Source organism: Mirounga angustirostris, unplaced genomic scaffold (genome assembly GCF_029215605.1).
Source record: "Mirounga angustirostris isolate CCGP_5_RB_7025 unplaced genomic scaffold, mMirAng1.0.hap1 SCAF_14, whole genome shotgun sequence".
NCBI classification, from domain to species: domain Eukaryota; kingdom Metazoa; phylum Chordata; class Mammalia; order Carnivora; family Phocidae; genus Mirounga; species Mirounga angustirostris.
This window is the reverse complement of record NW_026991722.1, coordinates 88,642,435-88,658,551: the sequence shown is the minus strand read 5'-3', so window position 1 is coordinate 88,658,551 and position 16,117 is coordinate 88,642,435. Positions and strand designations below refer to the sequence as shown.

Genomic DNA, 16,117 nt, shown 5'->3' with positions numbered 1-16,117 from the left:
ATCTCGGCAAATAGTAAGCAAATAAATTTAAAAACAAAAATTAAAAAGCAAATAAAACAAAAAACATACCTAGACACATCATAGTCAAATGCTGAAAACCAACAATAAACATGAAATCCTGAAAGCAGGCAGAAGGGAAAAGATGATATACAGGGAACAAAGAGCAGACATCTCTAGAAACTGTGCAAGCCATAAGACAAAGGAGCATTTCTGAGATACTGAGAGAAAAAAAAACTTTCGGCATAGAATTCAATATCTGGCAAAAACATTCTTCTACAATGAAGGTGAAATAAGGCTTTCTCAAACAAAAACTGAGAGAAGATGGCAAATAAGAACATGAAAAGATGTTCAACATCACTGGTAATTATGGAAATGCAAATTAAAACCACAATGAGTTAGCACCATGCACCTGCTAGAATGGCTAACACTAAAAAGACACTCTACAAAGGGCAGGAGAGGATGCAGAGCAACTGGAAGTCTCACGTATTGTCTGTCAGAATGCAAAATGGGGTGGCCACTTTGGAAAACAGTTGACAGTGCCTTATGATGCCAAATACACACTTAGTGTATGACCCTGAAATCCTACTCCTAGGTATTTACTCAGGAGAAATGAAAGCACACATTCACACAAACACCTGTGCATACAGGTTAAGGGCAGCTTCGGAGCATCTTTATCATAGACAGACCAATGTTTATCAATGGATAAATGGATGAATAAATTGTGATATATTTGACAAAGACATGCTTCTTAGCACTAAAAAGGAGCTGTGGAAACAATCATGGGTGAATCTCAAAAGCATTACACGAACTGAAAGGAGCCAGAAACAAATTGTTAAGTACTATATGATTCCATTTATATGACATTCTTCAAAAGACAAAACTATACAGATGGAATACAGATTAGTGGTTGCTAAGGGCTGGGGGCCGAGAGAGGATTGACCACAGAGGGGACAAGAGATCTTTTTGAGGTAATGAAAATGTTCTGTATCTTGACTGTGTATGCATTTGTCAAATCTTGTTGGAGTGTTCAACTAGAAGGGTGATTTTTTATTTTATCTAAATTAGACCTCGATAAACCTAAATTTTTCAAAAAGGAAAGCTATAGAGAAAGATTCCCTAGGTAATCATCCTGACTTTCCCACATCCTAACTGTGAATTTGAACAAGATAATTTCAGTATACTTCAGTTTCCTCATCCATAAAATGAAAATAATAATAGTTTCTCCCTTATGGGATTTTACAAGAATTAAAAGAAGTTAATCTATGTAAACTGTTTAGGATAGGATCTGGCACGTAGTGTAAGCTCAGTAAGTATTAGCTATACTATTCTTTTTTTTAAGATTATTTATTTATTTATTTGACAGAGAGAGAGAGACAGCGAGAGAGGGAACACAAGCAGGGGGAGTGGGAGAGGGAGAAGCAGGCTTTCCAAGGAGCAGGGAACCCGATGCAAGGCTCAATCCCAGAACCTTGGGATCATGACCTGAGCCGAAGGCAGATGCTTAATGACTAAGGCCCTGCTATACTATTCTTATTATTTGTAAAGAATCAAGTGTCCAGGTTAAACTGATTATTTCAACAGCAAAGGCAGACCTTCAACTTAGAACTTTGAATTTCCAGATGCGTGCCATGCAGACAGAAGATTCAGTTCGGCAAGTCTGAGAGCAAACACATGACATCTATGATAGATTGTTAAAATTCAGTGATAATTCAACAGGAAACTTGAAATTTAGGAATATATGCAAGATCTTATTTTTGAAGGGGAGGTTAGCTTGCCACATACAACCTGGGCAGGTGGGGACTCTGAAGTAGCCCTGGGTAAAACCTCCGGTGGCAGAAAGCCAGTGTCCTGCCTTCTTTGATTTAGTACCTCTGTCCCGCCTCAATATTAGCTAAGTCAGTTTCTTCAGGAACAGACATCAGGCATCAGCAGGAACAGCCAGCCTCCCCCAGATGCAGCTGAGTGCTCTGCTTCTAGATGTGAACGATACTGGCATGTCTCAGGAAACAAACCTTAACCAAATGGGTCCCAGCCATGAATCAGATTCCACTGGACTGGCACCCAGAAAAGGAGAAGAGTATTACCGTATTTCATCAGTTTTAAGGGAAACATTTTAATCTTTCTGACTGCAATGTGTCTGTCCATCAATGCATGTTATTATTTAGTTGGAAGTATTTTTTTCCTCAGTGATACATACAATGATGTTGCCTCTCATGACTGATAGCATGTGGGTGTCTATGAAGTATAATTACTAATGCAATCCTAGAGGTCAGATTCTATTGGACTTTCAGCCCTCAATATTTTTTACCATTAATCTCTTCTTTTCCCACTAAAATATAAGTCCCATGAGGGAAGGATCTCCATCTGTGGGGCCTTGGGCAAGTTACCGAATTTTTATGAGCCTCTGTTTTCTCCTCAAATAAGGATAACAGTACCTGCTTCGCGGTATTATAATTAAGGGAAGGAATGCATGGAAAGTAAATAGCACAATGTCCTAAAAAATATATCTGCTCAACTAATGTTACAGAGTAAGGACCAATCCACACAACTCACTTCTTTCAGTGCCTAGACGCTGAAAGGGGCCCAAGAGGCCAGCCTGGGCAGTCTCTGTAACCTACTATTGGCTCCAGTCTCTCTGATCTTTTATTTGGTTCCGTTAATTCAATAAATTAAATTCTGGGGCAGCAGATGCTCTGAAGCTTCTGTCAGTGCTGCATTTATACACAGTACACAGCCTACTTCATATCCTCCTGGAGCTCACAAGAGCTTGCTGGAAAATGAGCCATATGGCCTATGACAAATTACTTGATGTGGCAATGATGACTGAGCAGACGGCTGCCTCCATAATCTCTCTGTGGAGGTGCAAATGCAGCCTGAGAGCCACTCGAGCTGAGGAGCCTGAGGCACCGTTCTGCAACAAGGAGCAGAGAACAGGAGGAACTCACTGACATCCTGACTGGGACCCAAGTTCCAGCCACACTGGTAGCAGAGCCTGATATTCTGGGGAACCATCACCTGGTCCCTTTCTCACCAACTAACTTTTCCAGTCTCTTCAAAGAGACATCTTTGTCCTCCCAAATTATGGGACAGTCTGTAGTCACCATCTGCAAGATGCTCGGCTTTATCCAATGGATCGTTAAGACTTCCATGAAGCAGTACTTACGCTATTTAGATGATTTTCCCCTCTGGCAGGGAAACCTCACAGATGATTTCTATAGGGCTGTACTTTGTACCTTTCTTTGCAGAGCTGAGGGGTGGGGGTTACTGGAGCAGGCTACCATCAGGGGCCTCTGCCAGTCAACACACACCAGGGCCTCTGGATACTGGAGCTTCTCCAAATGCCAACCTCCTCAGTTCCTGAAGGAAAGGAAGCCAGAAATTTCGGACAGCTTCTGGACGGCTGCAGAAGGGGCCAGTCTGATAATAATCAGAGCCACTGGGCCCACCCTGTTCACATGCTTTTAGAGCGTTAAACTGGACCCTTTATCATGACCTGTCTTATTATTCTTTTTTTTTTTTTTAAAGATTTTATTTATTTATTTGAGAGAGAGAGAATGAGAGAGAGTACATGAGAGGGGGGAGGGTCAGAGGGCGAAGCAGACTCCCTGCTGAGCAGGGAGCCCGATGCGGGACTCGATCCCGGGACTCCAGGATCATGACCTGAGCCGAAGGCAGTCGCTTAACCAACTGAGCCACCCAGGCGCCCGACCTGTCTTATTATTCTTAATAAAAGGGATTCTGGCTGCTGAAAACAGAAAAATAAAAATTGTGGCAAACCTGGGTTTGAGTTCTGTATTTGGCTCTTATTCACTTGGGCAAATTATTTTCTCTTCTGATCCACACACAGTTTTCTTATGCACAGGGCTGTTGCGAGTATTAAACAGCATAAAATAAACAAAAGCACCCGGCATCCAGGCTATAGCACAAAGCAAGCGGTCAACGGACGCAGTTATTTTCACTATAATTAATTCACCTCACTGCACCTTTGTGTGAGGCTGGTACTCTCTCCTAGATCTATTTCCAGTACCAAAGATGATGCTTGCTACAGGACTGACTTTAAAGCAAATTATTTCCATCTAACACCTCCGGCGTAGGCACTGCACTAAATAAAACATCATTTTATCTGCCACACAGCAGACACTCAATAAAAATGTGCTAAATGAATGATTAATATTTATTTTTTAACTGATATAAAATCCACCATTTTAACAATTTTAAAGGGTACAGTTCAGTGGTGTGTGTTATATTCTAATGCGTTCTAACCACTGACATCTGATTCCGGCACATTTTTATCACCCCAACAAGAAAACCCGTACCCTCCCCTTTCCTCAGCCCTTGGCGACCATTAATCTGTTACTTCCGTCTCTATGGATTTGCTTATTCTGGACATTTCCTATACATGGAATCATAAAATACATGGCCTGACGTGTCTGGTTCCTATCACTTAGCATCATGTTTTCAAGGTTCATCCATGTTGTAGCATGCATCAGTATTTCGTTCCTTTTTATGGCTGAATAATACTCCATTGTATGGCTATAACACATTTTGCCGATCCGTTCTTCGGTTGATGGACATTTGGGTTGGTGCCACTTTTGGGGCTATTGTGAACAGTGTTGCTGTGAATGTTCCTGTACAAGTTTTTGTGTGAACATATGTTTTCAACTCTCCTGGGTATATATCTAGGAGTGGAATTGCCAGGTCATAAGGTAATTCTGCTTCACATTGGAGAAACTGCCAGACTGTTTTCCAGAGCAGCTGTACCATTTAACATTTCTACTAGCAATGCATGAGGGATCCAGTTTCTCCATATGTTCACCAATATCTATTTTCTAGTAAAAAAAATTAACACTATGTTCTGTTTAAAGTAGAAAAACAGGTAGCGAACCCACACACCCTGCTTTTTTTTTTTCTTTACTGTCTAATCCCATTGTTTGTTGGCCGTGTGAGCCCTGGCAAGATATTTATCATGTGCTAGGACTCTCTTCTGTAAAATGAGAGTGATGATAATATAATTTGTATAGATTGATATTTTACATAAAAGCTTTAATACACACTAGGTACTCAATTGTTATTTCCTTTCTTTTCTTCACTTAGGAGTACACCAGGCAACTTGTAAGCTCCGTAAACATACTCTCCTGGGCTAGGATGTCAAGGCAGAGGATCTTTTAATAATGGACTTCGGAAGTGAAAACTTAAATAGAAGTGCAGGGTGTATTATTTGCCAACCATTCTTAAATGTTAGGCAAGTTTCAGGCTTTAGCTTTAACAGAGGTACTCACCTGAGTATTTGTCTTGACATAACGGGACGTATAGGGACCCACTGGTAGTCTCCGGTGGGCACACTCAATTAAAAAGACCAACAGTTGACCACCTGAGTTCTGCTTGCCAATCCTTCCCCTGTCCTCTGCCCAAACACACACTTCTGACGACGTCTAAGCCATAACCTGCGAAAGGCTCAGCTATAAACCTGGGATGACTTTACAGTCACCCTATATAGTAGCTGAATTGTGTCCTCCAAAGAAGACATGTTCCATGCCTGGTAGCTGTGAATGTGACCTTATTTGGAAATAGGGTCTTTACAGATGTAATCAAGTTAAATGAGGCCATACTAGATGAGAGTGGGCTCTAAATCCAATGACTAGTGTCCTTATAAGGAGATACAGAGAGACACAGAGGCACAGATGGACCGAGGGACAATGGCCATGTGAAGGAGGCCGAGATTGCAGTGATGCAGCTACAAGCCAAGGAATGCCAAGGACTGCCAGCAATGGCCAGAAGCTCGGAAGAGGCAAAGGGTTCTTCTCTGGAGCCTTCAGAAGGAGCATGGCCCTGACAACACCTCGATTCTGAACTTCCAGCCTCCCAAACTACGACAGAATAAATTTCTGTTGTTTTAATGCTCCCGGGTTGTGATCATTTGTTATGGCAGCCCTAGGAAACTAACACAGCATATGACATTTCTGCTCGAAACTGAGCCACTCGGTCAGGTTGAGATGTCAGGAGTAAATCTACTCTACCCCAATGACTAACAAAGACCTATGGAGTCTGTAGTATATTTTAGTAACCTCAAGTCTTTCCTTTTGTCTGTCTCACTTGTAACAATCTACTTTCTACCATTTCTACCAAAATCGGGTGCTACATTGGTAGTACGGCTCTCACAAAGTCTTACTACCACTGAGGGGATGTGGGGGGGGGGGTGGTTGTGAGGAGGGATCAGGTGGGCCAGTGGTTAGAACAAGGTGCGGGAGAGGTCCCGGCCCCAGATCCACAACGCAGAGTACTAACCACTATACGATCACAGCCCGGCCCAGATCCATACCCCATCCATAGCGCACCCTGCCCTAGCCAGCATCTCACAGATGTGCGGGGTCAGAGAGGAGGCTGGTGCGGGCACACTCAGTATCAGGCCTGGAAAGACAACTTGAAGCATATGGTCTCTTCCCAGCTGCAACACTGCTGCAACACCAAATGCCAAGGAAAACATTAAAGGGCTTGGAAATCAAACAATTAAAACAAGAGGACCTTAAGGCTAATACTGAACAGCCATATCGGTGTCTGTATTAAGTTGCAAAGGTCATCTTTTTTAGGTTGCCTAAGTGTCCTGTGACAGGCCTCATCTCTTCAGAGCACATGGCACAACTGTAATTAATTACTTGTTAAATGCCCGTCCTTCCTTCTAGAGGACAGGGGCTGAGTCGTCTTGGTCAGTGTTGTATCCCCAGGATCTGGTCAGGGCCTGGCCTGCCGGAGGTGCTTAATAAGTATGCCACATGAATGAATGAGTGAATGAATGAATGAAAGAGAGGAAGGCTGGTCAGGTTGTTTCTCTGCCACAGCGCTCCTGTGTCTTGGGCAGTAACGGGCACAGGGCATACTCACTGTCAAAGAGGATGATCCTGCCGTCGCCACCACAGGGCTGGGTGTGATCCCCGAAGCAGACACTGTTGCACTCGGTGCTGGCTGCCTCCCCGTACTTCCAGTAATCAGGATTGTTTCCACAGAAGCAAGCATAGCCCGACTCCATCCCAGCAAACTGTCACAGTAGAGCAACAGCACTTGGTAAGTGTCAGTCTGGGGTGCCAGCTGGCCTGAAGGAGCTTGGCAGGTCCCTCTTCCTGGGGTCTCTCCCTCGCTCCACTCCCTCGGCGCTCATTACACACTATCAGTAACTACGCTTCCCCTCCGTCGAGCATCCCTTTTACTGCCTGCGTCTCTACTGTAATTCAGTGAGTTTTAAGGCAGGTGTTGGGGGGAATCCACTAACTTGAAACATTAATAATAGCAGCTCAACATTTTATTGAATGTTTACTGTGTACCAGGTGGTAGGTGCTTTATGGCTAGTCCTCATCACAACCCCATTACAGGCCCCGTTAAAACTTTTCATTTTATTTATTACCATACGGTATGTAACTATTTGTACGGTGTATAGTTGTATACATTTCAACCCATGTGTAGATCTGTGCAACCACCACTACAATCAGGATACAGCACAGGCACATCGCCCCAATAACCGTCCTGTCCTGAACCTACTGCTTTAGAGTTCACCCTCCCATAAACAAACCTTGGCAACTACCTAACAGTTTGCTGTTACTATAGTTTTGTTTTTTCAAGAATATCACATGCTAGGGCGCCTGGGTGGCTCAGTCGGTTGGGCGACTGCCTTCGGCTCAGGTCATGATCCCAGGGTCCTGGGATTGAGTCCCACATCGGGCTCCCGGCTCGGTGGGGAGCCTGCTTCTCCCTCTGACCCTCTCCTCTCTCATGCTGTTTCTCTCTCGCTCGCTCTCCAATAAATAAATAAATAAAATCTTTAAAAAAAAAAAAGAATATCACATGCTATAAGACTGAATGTTTATGTTCCCCCAAAAGTCGTATGTTGAAATCTTAACTCCCAGTGAGATGGTATGTGGACGTGGAGCCTTTGGTAGGTGATTAGGGCAGGAGAGCAGAGCCCTCGTGAATGGGATTAGTGCTCTTATAGAAGAGACCCCAGAGAGCTCCCTAGGCCCTCTGTCACATTGAGGACACAGCAAGACGGTGATCTATGAACCAAGAGACAAGCTCTCACCAAACACCAAATCTGCCAACAACTTTGATCTTATACTTCTAGCCTCCAGAACTGTGAGAAATAAACGTTTATTGACCCAATCTATGGTAATTTTGTTACTGCAGCCAGAAAGGACGAAGACATCATATAAATGGAATCATATAGTATGTAACCTTTTGAGACTGGCTTTCCACTCAGTGCAATGTCTTAGAGATTCATCCAAAGTGGTGCATCACTCCTTTTTATGGCTGAGTAGTAAGACCACTGCATAGATATACCACTGTTTGTTAATCCTTTGGGTTGTTTCTAGTTATTCATGATTATGGATAGAGTTGATATAAACATTTGTGTGTAGTTTTATGTGAGCATAGCTTTCATTTCTCCAGAGTAAATACCTGGGAATGGGGATGCTGGGTTATATGGTAAGTTTATGGTTATAAGAAACCGCTTCTAGAGTGACTGTACCATTTTACATTTGCAACAATGTATGAGTCCCGGTTGCCCTATATCCTTGTCAACACATGTTATTGTCAGTATATTTTATTTTAGCCATTCTAAGAGGTGTGTAGTGGTATCTCATTGTGGGCTTCATTTGCATTACCCTAGTGGTTAATGACACTGAATGTCTTTTCATGTGCTTATTTGCCATCTGTATAGCCTCTTTGGTGAAGTATCAAGTAATTTGCCCATTTAAAAAAATTTTTTTAACTACTGAGTTTTTAGAGTTTTTGTATGCATTCTGCATATAAGTCCTTTGCTGCATAGGTGATTTGCAAATATTTTCTTCCAGGCTATGGCTTGTCTTTTCATCCTTTAAAAAATGTCTTTTACCAAGTAAAAGTTTTCAATTTTGGAGAAGTTCATTTACCAATTTTTTCTTTTATGGATCATGTTTTTGGTGTTACACCTAAGAACTTTCTGCCTAAACCCAGGTAAACCCCAGTCATGAAGATTTTCTCCCCTCTTCCTCTAAGAGTTTTATAGTTTTACATTTTAGTTAGACCTAAGATCCTTTTTGAGTTGAGCATGTAGTCTTTTGTATTTGACTTCTTTCAATTAGCATAATGTTTTGGTGATTCATCCATGTTGTTATGTGCATCAGTATGTCTTATTATATCTTCTTTCTGTTGCTGAGTAGTATTCAAAAGTATGGATATAGCACAATGTATTTATCTGTTCATCAGTTAATAGACACTGAGTTATTTACAGGTTGGGACTATTCTGAATAATGCCACTATGAACGCTTATGTACAAGTTTTTGTGTGAACATACGTTTTTAACTCTCTTAGGTGTATACATAGGAGCGGAATTGCTGGTTTATACGGTTATGTTTAACTTTTTGAGAAACTGCCAAACTGTTTTCCATAGCAGCTGCACTATTTTATATTTCCACCAGCAAAGTAGGAGGGTTCCATCTCCACATTTTCACCGATACTTGTTTTGCCTTTAAAAAAATTATTTTAGGGGTGCCCGGGTGGCTCAGTTGGTTAAGCGTCTGCCTTTGGCTCAGGTCATGATCCCAGGGTCCTGTGATCGAGCCCCATGTCGGGCTACCTGCTCAGCAGGAAGTCTGCTTCTCCCTCGCCTTCTGCCCCTCCCCCTGCTTGTGCTCTCTCTCTGTCAAATAAATAAGTAGAATCTTCAAAAAAAATTTTTTTAAACTATAGCCATTGGTTATTTATTGTGTGAGGTGATATCTCATTATGGTTTTGATTTGCATTTCCCTAAAGACTAATAATATGAGCATATTTCCATGTGCTTATTGGCCATTTGTATGCCTTCTATAGAGAAATGTCTATTCAACTCATTTGCCCATTTTTCAATTGAGTTGTCCTTTTATTGTCAAGTGTTAAGAGATCTTTATATATTCTGGACATTAAATCTTTTTACAGATGATTCACAAATATTTTCTCCTATTCTGAGAGTTGTTTTTTCATTTTCTTAATAGTGTCCCTAAATTTTGATGAAGTCCAATTTATTTTTTCTTTGGTTGTCTGTGCTTTTGTTATCATAACTAAAAAACCATTGCCTAATACCAAGGTCATGCGTATTTATACCTATGTTTCCTTCTAAGAGTTCCTTCTAATAGCTAAAACTAATTACATTTAGGTCTTTGGTTCATTTTTAGTTAATTTTTACATATAAAATGAGGTAGGAGTCCAAATTCATTCTTTTCTATGTGGATATCCAATTGTTCCAACACCATTTGTTGAAAAGACTCTTCTTTCCCCATTGAATGATTTTGGTACCCTTGTCAAAATCAACTGACCATAAATAAATGTATGGGCTTATTTCTGGACTCTAAATTTGATTTCATTGGCCTGTATATCCATCCTTATGCCAGTATCATAGCACTTTTTTCAGTAGTATAACTGAAAGTTAATTTTGGCTCATAGTGTGATGTAAGGACAGAGGTTCATTTTTCTTCACAAAGAGCTCCCATTTTTCTCCAGAACTATTTGTTGAAAGACCATCCTTTATCTCTGTTGAAAATCAACTGTCCATGTAAGTGCAGGTCTATTTCTGGACTCTCTATGGTTTCATTGATATCTATAGCAGGAGTTGAAAACCTTTTTCTTGGGCACCTGGGTGGCTCAGTCAGTTAAGCGACTGCCTTCGGCTCAGGTCATGATCCTGGAGTCCCGGGATCGAGTCCCGCATCGGGCTCCCTGCTCAGCGCGGGGTCTGCTTCTCCCTCTGACCCTCCCCCCTCTCATGCTCACTCTCTCTCTCATTCTCTCTCTCTCAAATAAATAAATAAATAAATCTTTAAAAAAGAAAAAGAAAAAGAAAACCTTTTTCTTTCTTAAAAAATCAGATAGTAAATATTTTTGGCTTTGAGGTTCATACCGTTTCTTGTCAACTACTCAACTTTGCTGTTGCAGCATGAAAAGCATAGACAATATGTAGGTGAATGCGTGTGGCTATGTTTCAGTAAAACTTTATTCGCTGAGTAGATGGGTAGAAAGATTTGGCCCACGTACCACTGTTTGCTAACTCCTGATCTATGCGACTATTCTTATGCCAATACCACTCTCTTGATTACTATAGCTTTAGAGAAAGTCTTGATGAGTCCTCCAAAGTTGATCTTTTTCAAAATTATTTCGGTTATTCTAGGTTCTCTGCCTTCCGTGTAAATTTTAGGATCAGCTTAATTATTAAAAAAAAAACTATCATTTTAATTTGGATTGAATTGAATTTATAAATCAATCTGGGGAAAACTGACAATTTTAACAACATTAAGTCTTCCAATCCATGAATAATGTCTGTATTTTTTTTTAAAGATTTATTTATTTTAGAGAGAAAGAGAAAGTGGTGGGGAGGGGCAGAAAGAGAGAGGGAGAGAGAATCTCCAGCAGACTCCCTGCTGAGTGAGGAGCCCAATGCAGGGCTCAATCCCCACGACCCTGAGATCATGACCTGAACCAAAGTCAAGAGTCAGACTCTTAACCAACTGAGCCACCCAGGTGCCCCACAATGTCAGTATTTCTATTTATTTAGATTTTCTTTAATTTTCTCTTGCAATGTTATGTAGTATTCGGTATATAGGTCTTTAATATCCTTTGTTAATTTTGAGATTTTTTTATGCTATTGTAAATGGAATTTAAAAATTTTATTTTCCATGGAACACTACATCAAAAACTAATGATGATTAAGATAACAATAAAAAAATTTTTTTTTAAATTATTTTCAAAAAAATTTTTTTTATTTTCCAATCGTTCACTGCTAGTACGTAGAAATGCAACTGATTTTTGTATATGACCTTATAACATGCAACCAAAGTGATGTTATGCTCTTGACAGGTTAGGTGGGATACAATGTCTAGTTTTCCTATGACTAGTGATACTAACTTTGATCACTTGAGTAAGGTAGTGTATGCTAGTTTTCTCCACTGTAGAATTCCCTTTATTGTATTTTGTGGGGCGATCTTTGAGGCTATATAAATATCCTGTTCCTCATGCAACTTTCACCCACTAGTAGAGGAGGTCATGGGATATTTACATATCTTGATATTTGTTCTCCAAATCAATTATCACTGATAGTTGCCAAATGGAGAATTTTCTAATTCCAACATTTCTTTTACATTTGTTAGTTGGCATTCTCCTATAAGAAAATGCCTTTCTTCTCCTCATTTATTTGTTCACTTATTTATTTATATCAGTGTGGATTTGTAGATTCTTATTTTATTCAATGGGGCATATTTATTGTTATCATTTTTTTATTTTTTATTTTTATTTTTATTTTTTTTAAAGATTTTATTTATTTATCTGACAGAGAGAGAGAGAGCACAAGCAGGGGGAGCAGCAGAGGGAGAGGGAGAAGCAGGCTTCCCGCTGAGCAGAGAACCTGATGTGGGGCTCGATCCTAGTACCCTGGGATCATGACCTGAGCCGAAGGCAGACACTTAACTATCTGAACCACCCAGGTGCCCCTATTGTTACCATTTTTTTGTTTTGAAGCTCAAATTATGTTAGAGTTGGCCAATGGAGCCCCTTCCAGTTGGTTCCTGTGTCCTTCTGACAAGCCCTCACCATTCCTTACTTTATTGTACAACATGCTTCAGGCTCCTCTTGCACTTTCTCAGGACCAGCTCTAGAATTGGCAATTTTCTCCAAGGAGCCCTAATTCTTATTTAATGAAGAACAGTATCTGGAAACCAAGATCTGAGCACTAAGTGTGCTCTGTGCAACCAGTGTGTCACTGTTCCCAGGTCCTCTCAGTGGACAGAGATAAGAAATACATATGTATATACAAACACACACACGGACCTACAAACATGTTTATATTTATTTCCGTATCTGTCTCTCTATATAGCAAAACCATACACTATACAAATAGCTTCAATGCCTGTCTGACACTATAGGTTTCATTTTGGTTTTCTCTGGCTCCCTTCTCCAACAGTGAGAAATCTGGCTCCCATTATCCTCAGTATATTTACTTATATGCTTTGCAAGCAACCAATTACTCCATCGTGTTGGGCCACCTGCCTCACAAAGCCCCTGACCTTGCCAGGCTACTCTCCTTGCTTGGGCCTGATTAATGGCTTTTTCACTGAATTATTAAGGAAGGACAAAAGAAAGGAAGGAAAAAGGAAGGAAGGAAGGATATAGCAAACAATAGCATTATTGAACCTTAACAGCCAAGGAGTGAACTGCAAATAGAGGAAAGGACAGAAAGAAAAGAAAGTATTTTGTCCAGGCTAGGGCCCCTAATGTAGCAAGGAAATAACCACGACCTTGGCCTATTCCCACATCCCCTGTGAAGCCAGAGATGTCCCTGCTTATAACATTCAAGGGCACAAGGAAATACATAATTCTGTCAGAGGTCAAAGAGGGATACAGATATTGGGCATTTTCCTCTTTTCTCTCCCCATCTTTAGACAAAAATGCTGTCTCACACTCCTGAATGCCAAGCCACACTCCTCCTTCAGTTCCTCCTTGGCAGAAAAATAGTTACATGGTTTGATAGGTTTAAAAAAAAAGTATATATATTTTTAAGTTATCTCGGCAGATTGCATTTACATCTTCATGGGGTGCCTGGGTGGCTCAGATTGTTAAGCATCTGCCTTTGGCTCAGGTCATGATCCCAGGGTCCTGGGATCGAGCCCCACGTCTGGCTCCTGGCTCCTGGCTCCTGGTTCGGCGGGGAGCCTGCTTCTTCCTTGCCCTCTGCCTCTCCCCTGCTCATGCTCTCTCTCTCTGTATCTCTCTGTATCTCTCTGTATCTCTCTTTCTCAAATGAATAAATAAAATCTTAAAAAAAAAAAATAGGGGTGCCTGGGTGGCTCAGTCATTAAGCGTCTGCCTTCGGCTCAGGTCATGATCCTAGGGTCCTGGGATCGAACCCCGCATAAGGCTCCCTGCTCAGCGGGAAGCCTGCTTCTCCTTTCCCACTCCCCCTGCTTGTGTTCCCTCTCTCGCTGTGTCCCTCTCTGTCAAGTAAATAAATAAAATCTTTAAAAAAAAAAACAAAACATCTTCATGCTTTTCTATAGATATTTGGCCATAGAATCATTACCTTGAACCTCTGACTCCGACAAAAACTGATGCAGGTTTGTATGGTAAGTTTGTTAGACGTTTTACTGGCGCCAGTTAGAGGAGGTGGGTTTCCATGATCCTTGTAGCAGCCAAGGTTTCCAGGCACTGGAGGAAAAAGAAAAACAAAAGAATTTCACAACATCTGGCTGTGAAACACCAAGAAGGAACAGCGATATGTGCCAGGTACTTTCATCTCAGCTACTATTTCTACTCCTAAGGTACACATAAATAACAAGCAACAAGCTTTAAAAATGGAAGTCTTAGTATCCTCTGGCAAATGCTGTGTTTCTGTTTTCTTCTGAAGAGTATGTGAGGCCCAAGGTCCACCTTTAACTAATCTGTTCAATATTGATAGAATTGAGCATTGAAGAGAACTAGGAATAATTTCCTCAAAATAGAGAAGCTGCAATATGTAAATTATGTTTCAGAGTCATTGGAGGGCAGGAAAAGCCCTTGGAAGCCCTTCATCCTATGCCTTGTGCCTCCCCTTGTTCTTCTTTTTTTTTAAGATTTATTTATTTTAGAGAGAGAGAGAGGGAGGGAGAAAGAGCGTGCGAGTGGAGAGGGAGAGGAAGAAGCAGACTCCCGCTGTGCACAGAGCCCGACGTGGGGCTTGATCCCACGACCCATGAGATCATGATCAGAGCTGAAACTAAGAGTTGGACCCTTAACCAACGGAGCCACCCAGGCACCCCTCCCCTTGTTCTTTAAAAAACTCCATTAGTGGGTTCTCCCAAGTGCTTTCAGGGAGTGTATTAGTTTCCTATAACTGCTGTAACAGATCACTACAAACCTAGTGGCTTAACATAGCGTAAATTCATTATCTTACAGTTCAGGAGTTCAGAAGTACTAAATGGATCATATGGGACTGAAATCAAGGGGTCAGCGGGGACTTGTTCCTTTTGGAGGCCTGGCAGGGGGTGGGGGGTGTTCCTTGCCTTTTCCATCTACTGGAAGGTGCCCCTGTTCCTCAGCTTGTGACCATACCATTCCAGCCTCTGTCTCCATCACGTCTCCTTCCCTCCCTCTGCTTCTAGCACCACATCACCTTCTCTGACTCTGATATTGGTTATAAGGTTATAAGGACCTGTGTGATGATATTGGGCCTGCCTGGATAATTCAGGATAATCAACCCATCTCAAAATCCTTAACTTGATCACATCTGCAAATCCCTTATGCTACTTAAGATAACATATTAAAAGATTCCAGGGATTACAACATAGACATTTCGGGAGGCCATTATTCAGCCTACCACGGTGAACATACTAGTGTTCCACAACCACACAATTGGATGGTTTGGTCTAGTAAAAAAAGCTGTATTTGAGAATAAAGAAACCTGAATAGATGTATTAACTGTGGTAGATAGCTTTCAAAGACGGCACTCAATGATCCCCACCTCCCGGTGTTCATGTCATGCCATTGTGGAATCCCCTCCTCTTGAGTGTAGATTGGATTAGTGACTTGCTTTTGACCAAGAGAATGTGACAAAGCTGATGGCATGTCACGTCTCTGATTAGGTCAGGAGACTATGACTTCTGTCTTGCTAGCAGACTCTCTACTGTCTTCTTGGCCTATGGACTTTGATAGAACAATACACTATGTCAGAGAGGCCATGTGGCAAGGAACTGAAGGTGCCCTTTGACCAATGTCTAGCAAGAAACCAAGACTTTCAGTTTTTGCAAAGACTTAATCCTACCAACAACTAAGTATATTTATATTCTTCCCCAGTGGAGCCTTCAGATGGGACCCCAGTCCTGGCAGACACTGCTATTGCAGGCTTGTAAAAAACCTGGAAGAGGACCCAGCTAAGCCATGTCCAGATTTCCTGACCCATAGAAACTAAAACAGTAAGTGTGTGTCATTTTTAGTAACTAAGGTCCAGGGTCATTTGTTGTACAGTAATGAATAGTTAATACATCTACATAATACATACTAAATACATGTTGAATGAAGGAATGAATTGATTGTAGGCCATGGACAAATCAAACTTTCTGGACCTGAGTTTTCCATCTGTGTTATTAATTTATGAATT

At 41.3% G+C, this 16,117-nt stretch overlaps 1 protein-coding gene across 2 annotated transcripts in view; it reads right to left on the bottom strand.

Annotated features, from left to right (window-relative positions):
- The window catches only part of KREMEN1 (kringle containing transmembrane protein 1), a 67,875-nt gene that overhangs the window by 11,323 nt on the left and 40,435 nt on the right, over window positions 1-16,117 (bottom strand). For both annotated transcript variants that reach the window (XM_045887395.3, XM_045887396.3), the window contains exons 4-5: window positions 14,066-14,190; window positions 6,880-7,033 (exon numbers count right to left, since the gene is read on the bottom strand). In XM_045887395.3, the coding sequence (XP_045743351.1) occupies window positions 6,880-7,033; window positions 14,066-14,190 (279 nt within the window). The remainder of the gene's footprint in view (window positions 1-6,879; window positions 7,034-14,065; window positions 14,191-16,117) is intronic.